The sequence below is a fragment of the Copadichromis virginalis genome, linkage group LG9 (genome assembly GCF_057382275.1).
Source record: "Copadichromis virginalis isolate Kocher_CV1m ecotype Utaka linkage group LG9, C_Virginalis_male_GT1.1, whole genome shotgun sequence".
NCBI classification, from domain to species: Eukaryota; Metazoa; Chordata; class Actinopteri; order Cichliformes; family Cichlidae; genus Copadichromis; species Copadichromis virginalis.
The window spans coordinates 24,729,093-24,749,777 of record NC_140626.1 but is presented as its reverse complement, the minus strand read 5'-3'; the positions used below and the strand labels follow the sequence as shown (position 1 = coordinate 24,749,777).

The following is a 20,685-nucleotide window of genomic DNA, read 5'->3' as shown; positions in this document are numbered from 1 at the left end:
GCTACCATTCCAGCGCGGGCTCAGACCCACCGTGTTCCCAGGAGGGAACAAGCATCGAAGGCTTTTGGAAAGGGAGGGGGGATGAGTGTGTGCATATCAGTGTATATGTATGTGTGTGCATGTCCAGAGTTCAGCTGAGACAGTGTCCTTCGCCCTGCTAGGCTAAGTAAACAGTCTTCCAGCCAACCCAGGTGGCCTTGCATGGAATGGGAAGGAACAGTCTAAACACAGTCCATTATCAGGGTGTTTTTGTCGGTTCCAGCCTTGCGACCGCAGCTGGCGCCGAAGGGGTATCCACATGTGTCAAAATGCCGATGTGCGGAGGGCTTACCGAGGAAAAGGAGGCTGATGAAGAAGTTCAGAAGATCTGTGATGCAGTGAGTAGAAGACAAAGATTTTACACTCACATCTTTATGCACACACAGGGCCTGTGCTTCATGTAGATGCTATTGTCATTTTTATTTAGATGAAACCTCTCGCAGAGCAGAAAGCCAAGAGAAACTTCGAAACTTCGAGGTTTTCAAGGCTTTATTCGCCACAGAGCTACAAAACACAGGTCGTAGCTGGGACCAACTACTTCATTATGGTAATGTTTGTAATGTAAACAGTGGCAACTTTACAAATCTCTTCAATATAAAAACATATCATCAATAAGAGTATTGATGGTAGATGATCTGATCTCTCAGGGGAAACTAAAGCGATGATCACTGGATTTTTTTTTCAGCTACTGCTTCTACACTCTGCGCTTATGTGGTTTTACATTTATGCAGAGGCTCATACAAAACTTTTAGACTTTTTAGCCTGAAATGTTACTTATCACTGCAAAATTTGAGAGAAACCTGCAAAATAAAATGAAAATTCATGTGCACTTCATACTGTTTCAGCCATGAACAGAGCCCAACAAACGTTCTGTTTGTGAGCCATCAGGCACTCTATATATATGAAGGTGTAGATTCTCCTTTTCTACATGTTAGCATGTCGTTTGGCTAGTGTGACTTACCACAGCTGTGTTAAAATGATCAGCACTTCTATGTGCACATGATCTCCTTTAACTTTTCTTGTACTTCCTTGCAGCTCTATGTTGGAGATGAAGAATATGTTCACCTCCGTGTTTATGAAAAACTCCCGTGTGATGGAGAAGAGCTCGAGCTGACTGATCTGCAGCACCCAAGACTCAATATGACAGTATTGAGTACTTCTAATGGGACAATGAACCAGCCAAAACATCAGTGCCTACAGCCTGTGCTCTCATTGTAATCCATTAATAACCTGCCTCTTCATGAGGGAAAAGCTTTCCTTGTTTACATATAATAACATACTGTAGATAATGGAAGGCAAAGTTGATCAGTTAAATACGAGGTGGGTAAATAAATGAAGCTGATTATTTTTTTTCTGTTGTAATTTCTAATTTTGTGAAAAACCTGCAGTTTCAGGAGCAGACCCTATTTCTTCATTTGTCACACTGAAAGAGGCCAGACAATTGCATAATCAGTGAAGGTAAACACGTCTCTTTCCTAATATGGGCAACAGGTAATCAATATAAAATATGTATATTTTTTGGGAAATGGTGCAGACCTTTTGTGCTCAAAGCTGATGAGGGACCACTGGACGTGGAAGACGTTGTCACTGACCACCTTTGGTTTGCTGTCTTTGACCAGGAACTTGAAGTTGTCCATGGTTTCCTGGACGTTCTCCTGATGAAACACGTACCCAGACCCAGATTGATATCGGCTACGAAGCAATAAGGCCACATTAGTAATGATCAAAAACTAGCGTTGTGCATTGCGCACTAGCACAAGACAAAGAGGACTGGAGCAGAGAACTTCTAAATTTGAAATCTCGCTCTGACTTCTGGTTTCATTGGATTACAAGATAGTCCAAAATGGACTGCCTTGTAATGAATAAGGCATGGCACTGTTTCATTTCAGGTTAGACACATGAATACAGTTTGAACTAACGGAGTTATCTAAATGTATTTTTCTGTTTGGGGTTTTTAGTGTTAGTGCTTCTTCATCAGTTCATTCATGTTCATGCATTTGTTTTTCATGTTTCAATTACTTCTTGTTTTCAGTAGCAGTTGGCTTGATTTATTACTTTGTTACCACCATGTTTTCTTCTACCCAGCAACGCTTTCCTGATCCTCCAGAGGATCCCAAGGAGATCTCAGGCCAGATGAGACATAAAAGTAGTAAAATACCTATAGCTTTTTTTGCCCCCCCCACCCCGAGGGCATTCCACCCCCCCCACCCCTCGCCCCCCACCCCCGCGGGCATTTCCCCCCTCCCCTATCCCCCTCCGCGTCCATGTGCGTGTGCACGTGCGCGAGAACGGACTTTTTGCACGTGCATGTGGGTCCAGGGGGTCATATGAGTTCACATGTGTTTAATAGCGTATTATTTAATGAAACCATTATGTGTTTTAATTAAACTCTTTTTAAAGGATTGTATAGGTCTCAGAGTTCTGTTATTTAGACATAGATGATTTAATTTAACTACTTTAGGGGTATTTTAACTAGTTAGGAGCCTTTTGCATTTTCTTCAGTGGTATTTAGGAGCAAATCGTTTTCAAACAGAGGGCCGCAAATAACAGGTATCCCTTTAGAAATAAACAGTGATACTTCTAAAAACCGTGTATTCCCACACAGCATTTAATTTAGCTAGTTTAGGAAGATTTCACTTTTCTAATAGTTTCACAGGCTAATAGTTTTTAAATAGAGCACCACAAACAACATGTATCCCTTTAGAAATAAACTGTGATACTTCTAAAAGTACATATTTGCACTAGCGCTGTATCAACCTCAATGTGGCTTTAATGCAACTAGTCTTATAATTATCTACTAGTCTGCAACAGTTAGACTCGATGATTACACATAGATGATTTAACTACTTTAGGGGCATTTCACTTTTCTAAAAGTTTCACAGGCCAATAGTTTTAAATAGAGCACCGCAAACAACATGTATCCCTTTAGAAATAAACTGTGATACTTCTAAAAAACACATATTCACACACTCTGTAACAGTTAGACAGAGGGGGGGGGGTACAGTTAGGCTCCCAACAGTCTGTAAAAAAGGTATGAAGCAACAAAAGAGGAGACCTTATCAAGAGCATCCCAGCCCAAAGGTGTTTCTTCACAAATAGTTAATTCCCACACTCTGCAACAGTTAGACTCGATGATTACACATAGCTAATCAGAGGGGGTGCAGTTAGGTGCCCAACAGTCTACAAAGCAACAAAAGATGCTCCTTATCAAGAGCATCTCAGCCCAAAGATGTTTCTTCACAAACAGTTAATGGCTTTAATGCAACTAGTCTTATCATGTCAGAGGCCAACAGAAACCATGTCCAACAGAGTCTCCAAAGGCCTGCCACCTTTCTTCCTTACATCGTGCTCTTTTATTTCTACATCTCAGAGGTCAACTGAAAGTAGCCCCACCTATATAAAAACACCCCATCAGACACACAGTATATTCCACACTATACTTCACAACTGCCGCAAGGTATAGCGTTTTAACTTTTTATTTTTTCACCTGAATGGGCGTTGTAGCCGACTTTGCTACCCGCACAGAGCGTTTCTGACAGTCGGGTGCTGCTTATACAATAGAGAAAAGCAACAATACAGAATGTTTCTCTGCTCCAAGAAATCCGAGGGCCTTTCACAAGGTAAGCATGTCTGTTATACCCAGGGCATAAATGTCTGTATGTCAGTGCTGATTATTCAAACCCTGTTTAAAACGTGACACATATGTTGTCCGAAAACATTTCCTCTAAATTTGCAAAGCTACTGATTTAAAAAATATATATTTTCGAATTTTTAGTTGCATGTCAAACATATGATAGACTCTTGAGCATATTCGTATAGCTAAATTCACAATGGTATAACCGTGCTAAATAAAAGAGGCCCAAGCACCAATGCACTCTAATCCACTCCGCTAAACTGTATGTTGATAAGTACATGAAGCGTACCTCTACCTCTACAGCTGAAAACAGTTTGTATCCGCACTCTGAGGGTCCGCTGAATTGTTTTTAATACGGCACTTTTTGACGAACAGCAGATGATGATGAAATCCTCTTTATTGTAGAAACTGTCCCTAAGCTATTGTTGCTCATACTTACTGAGGTCCCTAGCTACTTCCTTACTATGTCAGTAAACTTTTTTGAAAAGGAAGCTGTTGTAGATTTAAAGAAACATCTTAATTGAAGCAAAGGCAAAAAAAAAAACTGGAATGAATTTCATGTGACTGTTCATATTAAAGCCAACAACAAGTGAAAATCCAAAAACGGCTCCAATCCTTTGTATTAATGATCTCCCCCCTCTCTCTCTCTCTCTATGTGTGTGTGTGTGTGTGTGTGTGTGTGTGTGTGTGTGTGTGTGTGTGTGTGTGTGTGTGTGTGTGTGTGTGTGTGAGTGTGTGTGCCCTCACAGAAGGAAGGTCACAGCAGGAGCTTTTCTCAAACGCATTACCAATCAGTTTTTTACAAGAAGTGTAGCTCACACAATGGTATAAATGTATTCTTTGCGATACTTTATAAATATGAAACTCTAAAGATTTTGAGTTCGGGCACATTGTGAAGCAAGAATCTAAATATCTGTGTCACAATGATTTCTATAAAAGCGCGTTGTTTATGGGGATAATGTAACAAATCTTTTGTGCGTCCTATTAATGATCAATGATAATTGAAGAGGAACCCAGGCTCGGGACATTTTCATGACAAGTGACAGCGCAGACAACTACTAACGAGAGAACATGTTTTATCATCATAAAGACTGTGATATGAAGCATCGTTAAAGTGTCACTTCAGTAATGTTGACTCATGCTTTTAATAATGACTTTAAAACACTAAACTCTAATTTCTGTGGTTATTTTAAGTTTACAGAATATAACATGTGGTAAGACGACGAGTTTTACTTCTCACTGTCCATGTTATGTGTATCTATTTATCATGTATGCTACTTTGCTCTGTGGACTGTAAAATGTTTCATTGTGTTAATGAAATAAACCAGACTTTCACCGTCTGCATCTTTTACTGTTTTTCTGCTTTTGTTCACTCCAAGTTTGACAAAACCTACAGATATCCAGAGTTAACCCACTAACAATGTGGAGCAGTCTCAGTGTATTTAGCTGCTTTTTTCCCTGAACACAACCAACTGAGAGAAACGCCTGTAGGCCTCACTTTGGTCATTTGAACACTGAAGGAGATTTGTTCCATAGACACATACTAGTGTTTCCTGCACTACTATGTTCTATTTAAATCCAGATTCCTTTTATAGTTTGCAGTGAAATTTGTTAAACCGTTGCTTAATGGGACAGAAGTACAAGTCACTCTTTACTAACACATTTGTAGATAAATTTATTGCTAAACAACGCAGCTAGCAGTCTCACACACTCTTTAGGTTTTTCAAGTTATGTGTGTAAGGGTATAGTCTATCAAACCTTACCCTTTTTCCCCAGTATCACAACAGTATGACTCCCAAAGTACGGCTCAGTAAACAACCAATGATTCTAAAGACAGAACAGAAAGATACAGTTGGAAGATGAATGATTGCGTTTTTATGATGCATAGTAAAACGACCCCCTCTTCTTCTTCTCTGTGCTGGTGTTGTTGTTGTTGTTGTGTGTGTGTGTGTGTGTGTGTGTGTGTGTGCCTTAGAAGTCAATTAATACATTAGCCATACTTAAAAAACATCTGAATTTCATTTAGAACTGAGATTCTAAGTTGTAAGCAGAAATCTTATGCACAGCCAGAAACATGTTTCCCCACTTTCACAATGCTGAGGTGCCAAATCCACAACCCCCAACAAATGGTTTGTTACACGCGGGTGTGAAGGGCAAGCTTTACTTACACAGCCTCACACACAGTAGATTTTTAAAGTTTTTGGGTACAGGGGTTTAGCCACAGATGCAACATCCACTTTTGATAAAGATTACTCCACCTGTTTATTTCTTAAGAAATTAAGCATCTTTATTAAGCTCTTATTTATAAATGTCTACACAATAATAGACACTGTGTGCTCTGTGACATTATAGTCTTCTACTTCTGCTTCCATCGGTTTGCATTTTAAACTCCCAGCCTTTCAGTTTGTTATGAACGACTTATATTTCTAACATTTTGTGATATAAAAGTGAACCATGCGACTTTTTTTATTTGGCATGACTTAAGACACGAGTTATTTAAACAATTATAAATGACAGTGTGGTGGCCATAGTACTTTATGTGGGCCAAATGTGTTAAGGATAATGTTTATCAATGTAAAATTGCAAAGAATTTGTGGATAGAATATAACATTTTGTAAACAGTTACCTCAGAAGCTGTACTGGCAGTTCTGTGTATGTAAGGTAAAACTATCCACAGTACTACCACTTAAGTAACTAAACACATAAAGTCACCCTTACCAGTAATCCGCTGCTCCTTGAAAAAGTAGCACAAACAGACAACAGACTGAGCAATGATAAGTAGAACTACCCGAGGCCGAGACTCAAGCAGAAGAAAATTAAAAGTTGTTGTTTTTGTGGCTCGAAAAATTAAAGAAAGTATGTTTAATAATTCAACAAGACCCGCACCTTCAACACATGTACATTCAAATTTTGGAACAGGCTCATCATTGCTGTTGTTCAATAGTTTTTATCCGTTCGAAAAAGTCATTTTACGGCTTTAATATTTCCAGCTGATAAGGAGAATGAGTGCATTTCAAATGAGCGTCCAAAGGCTTTAAACATCTGCTTTGTCTGTAACGACAGTATCAAACTACAGAGTATTGTTTTTACTAAAATTCAACATTTTCAGATGAAAATTTGGCTGCTTTTTGTTTTTTCACTGTAACACCCACCTCAACGCCGTTTTTAGGATATTCTTGGTGATCCCACCTTTTTCATATTTATGCTTTTGGCACTGAGGGTATCTGATACGCATGTTGTCACCGTGTTTTTGTACTACCAGCTGCGAGGGCTCTGCTTTTGCTTTGAGCAGTCTGTTTTTATTTTGTCTCGTGACTGTGTGGTTTTTTTTCAAACGAGATCCTCCTCAGTTTGATTTTGTTACCACAAACTTTGTGTGAAGTTCACAACAGCTATAGGTATATTACTACTCATAAAGTATAAGCTCTCCAGTAGTTTCTGGGTCTTACTCATAATTGCCTTTGAGTTAGGTGTGCACTGATAATCTCCAAAGGGAAAATACCCAGGCAAGATCCCACTGGATGTCTTAGAACATAACATAGAGATGAACATAATTATTTTAGCCATTCAGACCCAATTTTAATAAAATACCATTACTAGGAAGTGAACTGACTCAGATCAGGTCTGATAGGAGTCAGTCAAAAATAACCACACGGGGTCAAAATGGGTTAAAAATAATTTTTTAAATATGCCAAAAATGTCACAAAGCACTGCAGCAGCTTGTTAAATCAGCAGGAGAACCAAATTCACATGATGGTCTTTAAAGACAATTAGTGCTGATTTTTATGCTTGCACACAATTTTGCTGTGAGGAGGGGGACACCCAAAAAAGACTGAATCTAAATAGTAAAAATCTTTTGCGAAGAATGCATTTTTTTTTTTTTAGAAAATATCACTTCCATAATTTGCAGCCTTGGGCCAATTCACAGTACTTGGAGAAATAAAATAGCCTGGAAATGAACGTGAAAGTTATTATTGGCTCTCGGTTTCTCCTCATTTACACCTTCCACAGAAGGCTGTGGAAAGGAAACACTTAGATGAGAGCCCCACTTCTTCAAAATTGGCCAAATGACCTTCAGGAAGCTAAGCATAAACACCACAGAGATGAAAACAGTACTAAATTATGCATTAATATCCAGAATAGTAATATCTCAAACATATTTTTAGATTGATTACAAGCATTTGGCAGAATATGGGAGCAAATGCTCACAGTTGGGATGACGTTTACAGTTTGTACTAGAAATCTCATCTGTTTTATTTATTCATATTGCCTCCGTCTCTCAGGCTAAGGGTTATTTCAGTTATTGGGAATGTATTATCATTAAAACATGATGTTTACAAGCTTCAAATTGAGCATGCGACACATTAAAGTGGCTTTGTTTGATTTGTTGGGATATAGTTGGGATATATTTGCTGTACACAATATATCCCAACTATGACTGTGGTGATCCCACACTGAGCTGATAAGATAAGCATTTGCAGCATACCTTATCAAAAAGCAGCCTTCCTTTCCTTTTTAATATCATACACCATCAGCGAATTGATGTGAGTTTTTAAAATGCACATGTAGTATATGGTTTATTAGTATTTAAAGTCCCTCCACCAAGCAAAGATTTATCAGTAAAACCTGGATTTTGGCAGCGTTTAGGAAAACAATTCATCCAAAATTAAGTATTAAGAATCAGTTTCTTATCCTGGTAAAAGGGAGAAAGGATGGACTATAGCAGAGGAGGTGAAAAAGCAGAGATTTATATAGAACAAAAAAAACTATGGAGTTTTATATCAGGAGGTGTGAAAAAGTTATGTAGGTTTGAAAGATGTGAAGAAAAGATAGAAAAGATTGAGAGAAGGGCAAAGAAGTCATCAGAGGGCAGTACAGCAGGAAGAGATATGGACAGAGAGCTTCCCTGTAGTCACATCTGAGAGGGTGCAATAACCAGAAAAGTAAAAAAGGTGAGAAAATAATGAGCTAAAAAAGAGAGCTGCAAAGGATATGAGAGAGAAATGCTGTAAGCATGTCTCCAGGCTCTGAATTGAAGGATTTTAGCACACAATGCTTTGTGTTTTCAAATTCACAAAATCATATTTTACATTCTTGTAGCAACAACCATGTGAGACTGAAGTTTAATCAGAATCAGAATCAGAATCAGAAAGGGGTTTATTGCCAAATGTTGAGCAGGTTTACAACATTAGGAAATTGCCGCGGTGCTTCAGTGCAAACATAGTGTCATAAATAGCACTTAAATAGTGTCATAAATAGCACTTAAATAGACATGAAAAAATAAAAGTAGGGATAAGAATTAAAAGTGCTATGTAGAAAGATATGTGCATGAGCTGTACATGAGATATATACATGAGAATAAGAATTAAGAGTGCTACGTAGAAAGATATATACATGAGTGCAGGTGGTGATCAGTGCCAAACATGGAATGATGAAGGGTCTTTTCTTCTAAATACTTTTCTTCCCCACGTCCCGTGTGCAAGAGTCAATTATAGCATCATTACTCATGCAGTCGTCTAAAAAAATGTTAATATAAAAGCAAAGGTTTATCTGTTTTAAAGACACAGATAATTTAAGACACAATTACACAAGTAGATATTTCAAGAAGACATTCTAAGCAAACATTTAGGGGCTGTCGTGTCACATGTTGCTCCTCCTATCATGCGTTAGAGTCACCTTCCAGTAAGTTTCCAGGTCACTTACCCAGTATATGTACTTGGACTGGCACCAGTATGTTTTAGACACATACAACAAGAAAACTGTCTCCTCTGTTTATTTCAGCGGACTTTCACAATGGATGCCATAAAATGTGGAGGATTCTCGAAGGTGAAAGACGCTGATGAGGAAATTCAGACAATCTGTGATGAGGTGAGCTTCTTCACAACATTCAGACTCACATATTAAACAGACACATCAACTCTGTGCTCTGCATTTTATGTCATGTTTTACTTTTATTTTGTCCATACACAGGTTAAGTGTCAAGTAGAGGAAAAAAGAAATGAAGCATATGTCGTGTTCAAAGCTGTTCAGTACAAGAGTCAAGTGGTGCAAGGAATCAACTATGACATCAAGGTAACTGTGACATCAGACATGATAGTGATTATTAATGGAAGAAAATAAAGAAAGTGTTTATGGACTGAGTTACTTGTGAGATCCAGATGAGCTGTTGAGCAGATTGAAGATCTTCAGTGTTCAACAAGTACAAGTTTCCTCTGATTTGACTGCAGGTACATGTGGGAGGATCCAGCTACCTTCATCTGCGGGTCTGGAAGAAGCTTCCATGTTATGGAGGAGAAGCCGTAGTTACTGGCGTGGAAGACCATCATGACAAAGATCCCATCCAACCTTTTTAATGAGGTCACACTTTGTATTTCAGCTGCTCTCTGCCTCCAAGCTGCTGCCTCATGACATGTGCTGTTTTATTATCCTGAAAGAAAAAACTGCAATAATGCTCCTTCAAAAGTTAAAGTTATAATCAATATATTTTAAAAAATCGTTATTTCTAGACATATAGCACTGACTGGTGAAAGAAACTCCGTCCCGGGTCTGGTCCGTGGATCGGGTTTCCCCGAGGCGTGGGCGTCTATAAGCAGAGTTTTGTCTTTACCCTATAAGATTCAAAATTATTAAGTAACACTCAGCAATATATTCTCAAGTAGCACTCAGATATGCCGTCAGCGGGTTAGTTACGATGTCGGGAGCAGTTAGGAGAACAAAATGATACAGAGACTGTTCAGGTTGCTTTCCCAAAATCAACTCAAAGTTTTATTCTTTTGTGCAGCAGTATTTATAGGCAGAAAGTTCGTGTGTCAACAAGTTTCAAGTTAAAACCATATAAGGAAGGTCCCCCAGCTCTGAAAGACGCCTTCTACAATTGTATCTCAACATACCTTTGACAGGTCCGTTAAACACTAGACAGTTAGAATCCTTTGTTCTACAATTGCAGTAAGATGCACTATCAAGGCCTATAAATCTTATACAGAGGTCTCCTACATCCGTGAGTTCTGACACAACCCAGATAGTCTTCACATAAACATCTTCTGCAAGGGAGTGATAAGTAAAAGAGTGATTTGTTGGTGTTTTCCCTCCAACCTTAGTATCTACTTTCACACCATAAAATCTTGAGTTGACAAAGCAAGAGAAAATGACGGTTAACATAAAGAGCCTTGTTGAGTCACAGAATCTTCTGTCTAATATCATCAAAAAAGTACCCAGTAAATGCTCCCATAATACTAAAATATCTAACAGTTCCCTTCTTTATTATCACACAATAATAACACAATATAAAGGCAAAATGTAATAACATAATCTAAAGGAAAATGTAACTTGTCCTCCGAGCAAGCTTGATATCAAAATTCTAAGGAAAAAAAAACAACAAAAAAACTTCATTCCCTTCTTGGATAACGGAGTAATTCACAACCTAATGCTCAATATATACATCAGGATCATCATTGGCGACATCTGGCACATTATCTGGGTCAGTTTTTGTCAATTTCAAATACGTTGAGGCAGCTTTACTAGTAGCTATACGGGTCATCATTGAGCATATATATGGCATCACATAACAGGCAATAATCATCAAAAACAAAATAATACATACTGTTACAAAGGCTACAATTAGTTCCTTCCATCTTCCAAACATGTCCTGTAACCACTTGTCTAGCCACTGACCATGACCTGCATTGGTTCTCAGTTCTATCTGCAATGTTTTAAGTTTATTCATAGCTTGTGTGAATGAACCATTAGGGGCAGTATTATTGGGAATGAAGGTACAGCATACATCTCCAAACATAGCACAGACACCTCCTTTCTCAGCTAACAGCATATCTAAGACCATTCTATTTTGCATGGTCATTAAAGAGGTAGCAGACATCTGTTCTCCTAGGGCTGTAAGGGCCGTATTGGTCAGATTAATATATTTTTGCTGATGGTAATAAACATAATTAATCCAGGCTACATTTTTGTTTATCTGCACCCACGGTAATATTGAGGCAAACCCTGCAGAGGTTTCTCCTTGTGCCTTTAATTCATTTGGTATCCCGCGTGGAACTCCTATAGCATCTATGTAAATGTCATGTGAGTAAGCGGAGCGTTTTGTACGTCTGCTGGATACAGGCAGATCCGAGGTTTGTTGTATTAGTAGTTCTTGGGCTAAAGTTACTAGACCACAGGTACCGGTCCAATTAACAGGTAAGGCTAATCTAAGAGTATTGTTGCACAACCAATAACCATTAGGGATTGCTCTAGTTAGGCGCGTGACCATGTGTGATTTAACTAACTTCCCCCAGTCAGTGTCATATAATACACCCTCTGGGGGAACAATGATCGATTCTCCGCTCGAACTTGAACTGTGTGTGTGTTCCTCCAGATATGATAAAACTTCAGCCACAGAGACAGCTAGCCATGTCTCATTGCAGCGTGCACCTGGGGAGTCAGAGAAGAATGTATAGTTATCCTTTGTATAATCTATGTGGGTGTCTGGGCCAGTTAACTTTAGTCTGCGCAGACATATCATGCTAGTATTAAAATGGAGAGGGATCTGTCCTAGGGGCAGTGAGGGTTTTAACCTATTCTTGGGGCGTTTCATTGGGGCGCAGGTCCCTGCGGTGTCATTAGACAACTTCAATAATTCGCCTAATGGAGTCTCAGGGTTAGTTGGTGTGTGTGTGTGTCTAAGTAGGCAGTCGAGAGGGCTCAGAGTCAACTGTAAAGTGTCTTTGAGGAGAGCATTATCTCCGCCGATTTTCTCTAGTCCCTCAGTGAGGGGGAAACCGGATATGGGGTATCCTACTATTACCTGTTCTGGATTGCCCTTTGAACAGACATAACAGTTACTGGTTCCTAAATCACGAGCGGCTGTTCTGGCATTTTCATACCAGGAGTTAACTCCTGCTGTAGGGGGTGCATAAAATGGTTTATTAGTGGCATCTGTGTTGCTATTTACTGATTTTAGGGAACGTGAGGAGCGTACTAGGTGGGTGTCTTGCCAAATGGAGCATGAGGTATTGTCAGCAAAATACGACCTGCAAAAATGTGAACATGGTTGCAGTCTACAATACAAAATAGCAAAGAAAAATCCTAAAGTTAATGCGATAGATATGATAAATAACCTAAATATATAAGAAAAAACACAGTTCTTCAGTCGTCTCCTGGCCTGGTCCCAGGTTCGAGAGACATCGAATAAGCGTCGTATGATGACAATGGGCATTTCATTTTCTCCATTATCAGGATGGAATGAGTCTTGCTTTATCAGATTAGACATCATGTGGTACTCTCGGCTTTCTGTTCCTGCTGGATGTTCGAGTACCTTGTTGTTGTTCATGTGGAGGATCAAAGAGCTCTCTGAGTCTTGGCTCTTTCAGGCGTTGTGTGTTAATCAGTGATTGAGTGTGTGTATGTATATTGGCTCCGGGCGCTGGCTCGCCTGAGTCATCGTCTGCTTGATCCGACGCCTGAGATGGTTCAGTGGGGCTGCTCTTAACCCTGCTGGCGTGTATCCACTGCGGTTGTCCGTCTGTAAGGATGCTGGTTCTCGTCACTGCAAGTACAGTCTGGGGGCTGGAATACACGACCTCCCCGGGTGTCCTTGGTTTTAGCGACTTCACCAACACCACGTCTCCTGTTTTCCACGGATGGGTTGGATCTGTAGAAGGGAGAGGCTGAGAGAGTTTCTGATAGTTATTATTCAGTGTTTCTACCAGATTGTGAACATAGTCGGACAATGCAGTGTCTACATCCCCTTCCAATAGCGGTGCCCCTCTGGAGGCTGACCATGGTGTTGGAAATGGTCTTCCCATGATTATTTCAAATGGAGATAATTTGGTTGCTGCGGATGGAGTCATTCTAATCTCGCAGAGGACTTGAGGAAGTAATTTGATCCAGGTCATTCCTGTTTCTATCATTGCTTTAGTCAGGCGATTTTTTATGGTCCTATTCATTCTTTCTACAACTCCTGAACTCTGAGGGTGGTATGGCACATGATATTTCCAGTCTATTCCTAGAGTTTTAGCACACTTTTGAATTACTTCTGATGTGAATGAAGGTCCTCTATCACTGTTAATTTGGTGAGGTATTCCGAATCTGGGTATTATTTCATTGCACAACTTTTGACAGACTACTTCTGCAGTTTCTTTTGATGTTGGGTAAGCTTCTACCCATTTACTAAATTGATCCACTATTACCAGTAAGTACTTGATGCTTCCTTGTGCTGGCATATGTGTAAAATCAATTTGTAATGTATGAAATGGAAAATCTGGTTGTGGTAAATGCTGATGTTTTGCTTTTGGTCTCCCTACATTAGTTCGTGCACATGTTAGACAGGTTGCTAATATGCTTTTTACTGCATGTGATGTTTTCTCAATAACAAATCTTGATTTTATTGCCCCTATTACCCCTCTTTGTCCGACATGACTCACACCGTGAAAATGTCGGACAAGGACTGGCAGTAGGGAAGATGGGAGGGCAATCAAACCCTCAAGATTTTTGTATAGGCCATCTCTGTCATCTAAGGTACAGTCATTATCCTCCCAATAGGTGTAATCAGATGCAGAGGCCTGCTCTTGTATAAATTTTAAATCAAAATTTGTTTCTAAATAGTCTGGGAGTGTAACAAGTGGCAGCTGTAGGGGCACAGATAATACTTCCTGTGGAGGTGGGAGCTGTGACACAGCTGCAGCCTTGGCAGTCACGTCTGGTAGGGCATTACCTGCTGCTTCGTCTGTGTCAGCTGTACTGTGTCCTTTCGTTTTAACGACTGCAACGGCCGATGGCAGCTGTATAGCCTGCAAAAGTGTTTGAACAAGATCAGAATTAGCGATCGGTTTTCCGTCACTTTCTTTTAAGCTGGTTGGATCAGAATGCTGACGTTGTGTGCGTGCAGCTGCTGCAGCAACTATTAATTCGGTCTCATCTTCGTAAGGCGGTGGGGCCGTAGGCTGAACGGCTGGGCATGCAAGACTAGCTTTTCCTGTGGTAGATTTATGTTCTATGCTAGAGCCTGCACTAGCTTTATTTGATGTTAAAGCATCTACACCTGGTTCCGGTCCCTTTTTCCATAGTGGTGACATTCGATGTATCACGTCGCGGCATTCTATCATATATTTTCTACAGGACTTTTTAAGCAGACTACTTTTCTTATCGCAAATGGTATTCAACAGGGCTGTGCAGAGAGGTTTAAAGGGGCGGGTGCTCAAAGTTAAAAAGGGGCACATTGAACCAGGCTGAATAACAACAACACACATTCATCAAGAATCTAATATGGGCAACAAGGCAAAGCAAACATAGCCGATGCTTTACCTGATGGGTACAATGTTGCTGTTGAGGGGTTGCTGCTGATGGTGCTGGAGGGCAGGGCTGTGTTGATCTGAGACTGTAGACATTAAAAAGTCCATAGGAGAGATGGTAGCTGATTAAATGTCATGAGATAATAACAAAATGCAAAGATTGGTGACAGCGCTTGGAACCATAAGGCAACAAAAAACTGAGAAATAATTTAGGCTCTGCCTGTGAATCACTCTTTGCTTCTCTTCTTCCTTCCATCCCATCATTTCATATATCGCTCTCCACTTGCTGTCTATCTGAGAACAAGGCACAACTTGCTATTGCAATAAACTATAATCTAATTATCCACACCTAACAACTCCAGCACTTAATCTAAAATAAAATGATGACAGAAAAATGTTATAGCACTGCCTTTAGTAGCCTCACACAGCTCCTACTGTTTCCTCCTCATGTCCTTACCAGGCATGTCTGGACAATGTTATATCATGAGTAATAATTAAAAAAAATCCATATAAATAAAACACACACATGCACGCACACACAGTAACACTTTAGACCTTCAGAATACTGTATATACTGTGGGCATCATGGTGCTGATCCAGAATCCTTACATTATTATTTATTACTAGAGCTACAATAATAAAGCAATGAGGGGAAAAAAGTAATAAATATGAAATAATGTCATTATGTTGATTCCATTTGTTTCACTATCCACTCTGTGCAGGGGCAAAGTTTATTACATTTTTAAACTGTAGAGATACAATAATTTTACTGTTGTAAAATCCAAATTTTGTCTTATTTAAAATATAAATCTAATATAATCTGCTTCTTAATGTATGTTCTTTAAAATACAGCGTGTGTTTTTAATATATTATAATTATAATAATGCATAATTATGTGGACATGCATATTAGATCGTTTTTTAGTAAAATATAATCCCTCCAGAAAGGCAGGAAAAGCCCTGTAACTTGCTTTAAAGCTAAATATGTTCCCTAAAACGGTGACAGAGCTACAGACCCATGACAGCCTTACACAGGTAGCCAGCAGCTATGACCAGCACTACTTGTGCAGTTAATAAAAGGACAGGTAATGTTTGTCGCGCTGTTGCACACACAGCACGCTCGTTTGTTTCAGTTCGTCAGTTGCAACAAGACAGCTTACCAACGTGTACGTAATAAGCCAATACTCCTGGGTGCTATACACTACAGAGTACGCTGTACACCTACTTACTGGTTTTGTCGCATCAGTCTGTGTCTCTGAGTTAACTCGTGTTTCTCCTACAGCTGCGGACCGGAAAAAGTGCGCGTGCTCTTTGTGAGCTCGTTCCCGGCTCGTAACCAGCGCGTTCTGCCGTCAAGGGCGATCATTGGTTAAATGTGAGCATGTGACTGATGCAAGCCAGAGCCTTTTATTTAGCAAAACTGTGATTAATAGTTAAATATTATTGTTGAGGGGCACAGACAGGACTCCGCACGCACACACACATTTAAAAAAATTATTTTTTTTAAAGTTGCCTCAACAAAAGGGCACCTTGGGCACCCATCAGGAAAGGGGCGGGTGCTCAAGCCCCTCTAGCCCCCCCCCCCTCCTCTGCATGTGCCTGGTATTCAACATTTCTACTGACCTGTTTTCTGGCGATAATCGTTCGGAATAGGGCTCCGGAAATAAATTAGAATGCATTAAACTTACAGTTCTTAAGTTGTAGACAAAATCAGTCACATAAGCACTTCCACATGTTCTGGATACGTAATCATGGAAGTCTTCACCGATTCGCGGACGTGGGTTACACGTAACCGGAGGTGGGAGTAGTACTGAGCCGTTATTTGTGACTTTACATATATATTTTTTCGGTTTTACAGTTAATTTCGATTTTTCATCGGACCTGTCTTTGAATTATTCTGACCCATGTTCAGTGATTTCCAGAGGGGTTTACACGCTTGAAGGATTTATGCTAGTATTTTTGCTGTGGCACAGCTGAGGTTTCAATTTATTGCTAGCAATTTTATCTTTTCTTTTGTTTTTGGTGAGCAGCTTCTCACTTAACGAGCAACTTCTCGCTTTTTTAGCATGCGTTTTCAAAACAACAGGCAACTTCCTGTGTCTTTCTGTTTTAATTTACTTAGTAAGTGGGTCACTGAGAAAGGTCTAACACAGTCTTATAAATAAAAAAAAGACACGTATTTACCTTCGTCGGCGTATCCCACTTCTGACACCAAAATTGAAAGAAACTCCGTCCCGGGTCTGGTCCGTGGATCGTGGACGTCTATAAGCAGAGTTTTGTCTTTACCCTATAAGATTCAAAATTATTAAGTAACACTCAGCAATATATTCTCAAGTAGCACTCAGATATGACGTCGGGAGCAGTTAGGAGAACAAAATGATACAGAGACTGTTCAGGTTGCCTTCCCAAAATCAACTCAAAGTTTTATTCTTTTGTGCAGCAGTATTTATAGGCAGAAAGTTCGTGTGTCAACAAGTTTCAAGTTAAAACCATATAAGGAAGGTCCCCCAGCTCTGAAAGACGCCTTCTACAATCATATCTCAACATACCTTTGACAGGTCCGTTAAACACTAGACAGTTAGAATCCTTTGTTCTACAATTGCAGTAAGATGCACTATCAAGGCCTATAAATCTTATACAGAGGTCTCCTACATCCGTGAGTTCTGACACAACCCAGATAGTCTTCACATAAACATCTTCTGCAAGGGAGTGATAAGTAAAAGCAGAAACGGCCCTAACCGATCTGGCGCCCCAGGCAAGATTTTAGGTGGCGCCCCCCTACATCAGCAGTGTAGTGTAATGTTGTAACAAATAATATTTCTATTAAATAAGCTTTACTTTGCATTTTAATTAACGTGGGATTATTTTTTGTATTTAGAAATAATAGTACCAACTTTTTTTTTTTTTCAACATTTGTGGCACTGGCGTGGCGCTCCCTGATGGACGGCGCCCTTAGCATTTGCCTATACGGCCTATGCCACGGGCCGGCCCTGAGTAAAAGAGTGATTTGTTGGTGTTTTCCCTCCAACCTTAGTATCTACTTTCACACCATAAAATCTTGAGTTGACAAAGCAAGAGAAAATGACGGTTAACATAAAGAGCATTGTTGAGTCACAGAATCTTCTGTCTAATATCATCAAAAAAGTACCCAGTAAATGCTCCCATAATACTAAAATATCTAACAACTGGAGTTCATCATTTGAAGCATTAAAAGTTAAATTCTGCAAAAAAACTAAATGATTGTGATTGTTGATTTCTAGCTAGTTATTAACTTCTGTTTTTACCATTATTGCAGCTTCTGATGATTTTTTTTTTATTTTCATATTTGTCCAGAGCTTCATCTATAATAACTGTAAGGTTAACAGTACTCTTGTCTGAATTATCTCTGTGTGTATGTGTGTGTGAGGGAAGACTCCCAAAAGTCCAACACATGTTATCCTATTTTTAGAGACATATTTGTGCAGCATATACAGAATCTAACCAAACATTAAAGAATTATTCAGGCTATTAATCTCTCTAATTTATTGTGTTTTACAATGATGGACATGGTCGTCCATACAGAAGATAATCAGTATTAAGACGTCAGCCACAGCTGAATTTCTTTGTAATCTTGAATTAGTCCCACTTATCCAGCAGATGTCCTTGTTATGTCTTCTACACATCTTGATCGTTTGTACATCTCCACCATGCTTTGACCGGATCATTCAGCCTTCCTTTATTTATTTAAATATATTAACTATTTAATCTAGTTGACCATCTTATAGTGGCCTTATTGCAACCTTCAACACATCATTTTCAGCTGTTTGTCTATACTGCATTTTTTTTCCTTTAGTTTGTATCACTTTGTGGCTGTATTTTCATCTCCCTATTTTTTATTTTGATGCTGTTTGCAGTCATTAAAATCTCTTTTTTAAAATTTTTTTTATTTTTGCATCTACCATTTCCGGCTCCAAATGTTAACTAGAAAAGAGTAATAATTAAGCAGAGCACCCTGAAACTCACTTAAAAGCATGTGAAGAGAAGATTCCCCCCCAGAAAAAAACTAAACAAAACAACAACAACTAGGGAACAGTAAAATCTAATCTCTACAGCCTTAAACACAAATAATAGTAATAAAATAATATCTAAACCACAGAGAGGCGTGTACACTAGAGCAGGGGTGTCAAACTCCAGGCCTCCAGATCAGGGGTCCGTTCCTCGCTAAGTAAGTTAGCTGGATTTGATTGTTGACGATTTCGCGTGATCCTGGATCGTTCGGTTCCCCGAAGCTCATCCGGGACTTGCTGTCGTAGCAACAGAGCCGTAAGCGTAAACCTGCTCGGGAGCAGGTTTACTTTATGTAAACAGGATTAGATCGCGGCCACGCAGGTATGTCCGCTTCATTTATACGAAAGCAACAGCGATATTCCACCACTGTTTCACCATAAATAAATAACATCAATGTAACTAAAGATAATGCAGTACTTGATCCATTTATTGATTTCACACAGATACATACAGGTCATTCCCTAAAAAAGGGAAATGTACTATTAATCATTCTATTACATGTATGTGATTATTACAGATGTAATTCATATTTCAGAGTAGTAATTGTAAATTACTTCGTGTAATCAAGATGAGAGACCACGGCTATAAAAGCGAAGGTGGATTTGGGAAGCCTGTCGCAGCCATGTCCTGTCCGTTTACGCGAGCAGCCCATTGCGGAAGGTGCAAGATTGATAAGGAGAGTTTTCAGAATTCAGCGTATATTGCGGGACAGACAGGATCCTTTAGCTCAGCGTGACAGTGTGCTCATAGAGAGATATCGATATTCCCGTGAGGGTATTATTCACTTAACCAACTTGTTGACGAAGGGGTGCAGGACCACCACCTGTCTTTTTTTTGCTCTGCCCTTTTCTTGGTTGCTGTTATGAACAAACTAACAGCTTATTTCAGGGTCTCTTTCCAAGAGACTAAAAGCAATATAAGTGATGAATATTGCCATTCTGTAGAATATTCTTATATTTCACTTTTACTTGTTCCCATGTTCTAGTGGGTCCTGTTGTGGCTCTAATGTGAAAGGGGATATAATATAACATAATTTAACATAATCAGAAATCAGAAAGGGTTTTATTGCCAAATGTTGAGCAGGTTTACAACATTAGGAAATTGCTGCGGTGCTTCAGTGCAAACATACTGTCATAAATTGCGCTTATATAGACATGAAAAAAATAAAAGTAAGAATAAGAATTAAAAGTGCTACGTAGAAAGATATATACATGAGTGCAGGTGGTGATCAGTGCCGAAACATGGAATGATGCAATGAACACAGCGTAGGGTCATGTGTTAGTGGTGGGAACAGTCGTACGTTTATTGTTCATGTGTCCAACAGCAGAGGGGAAGAAACTGTTCTTATGGCGAGAGGTTCTGGTGCGAATGGACCGGAGCCTCCTGCCTGAGGGGAGCAGGTCAAACAGACTGTGTCCAGGGTGAGAAGGGTCAGCTGAGATCCGAGCTGCACGCCGCAGTGTCCTGGAGGTGTATAGGTCCTGCAGAGATGGGAGTCTACAGCCAATCACCTTCTCAGCAGAGCGCACAACACGCTGCAGTCTCTGTTTGTCCCTGATAGTGGCTCCAGCGTACCACACGGTGATGGAGGAGGTGAGGATGGACTCGATGATTGCGGTGTAGAATTGCATCATCGTCCGTGTTGGCAGGTTGAATTTCTTCAGCTGCCTCAGGAAGTACATCC

The 20,685-nt window shown here is 39.7% G+C and overlaps 1 protein-coding gene and 1 pseudogene across 1 annotated transcript; both read left to right on the top strand.

The window, feature by feature from the left end:
• Nucleotides 1-278: 278 nt before the first annotated feature.
• On the top strand, nt 279-1,468 carry LOC146701933 (cystatin-B-like; annotated as a pseudogene).
• Nucleotides 1,469-9,466: 7,998 nt separating this feature from the next.
• On the top strand, nt 9,467-10,026 carry LOC146701932 (cystatin-B-like). Its single transcript, XM_085469220.1, has 3 exons — nt 9,467-9,541; nt 9,644-9,745; nt 9,901-10,026. The coding sequence occupies exons 1-3, from the start codon at nt 9,467-9,469 to the stop codon at nt 10,024-10,026; spliced, it is 303 nt and encodes a 100-aa protein (XP_085325346.1).
• The last annotated feature ends 10,659 nt before the right edge of the window (nt 10,027-20,685 follow it).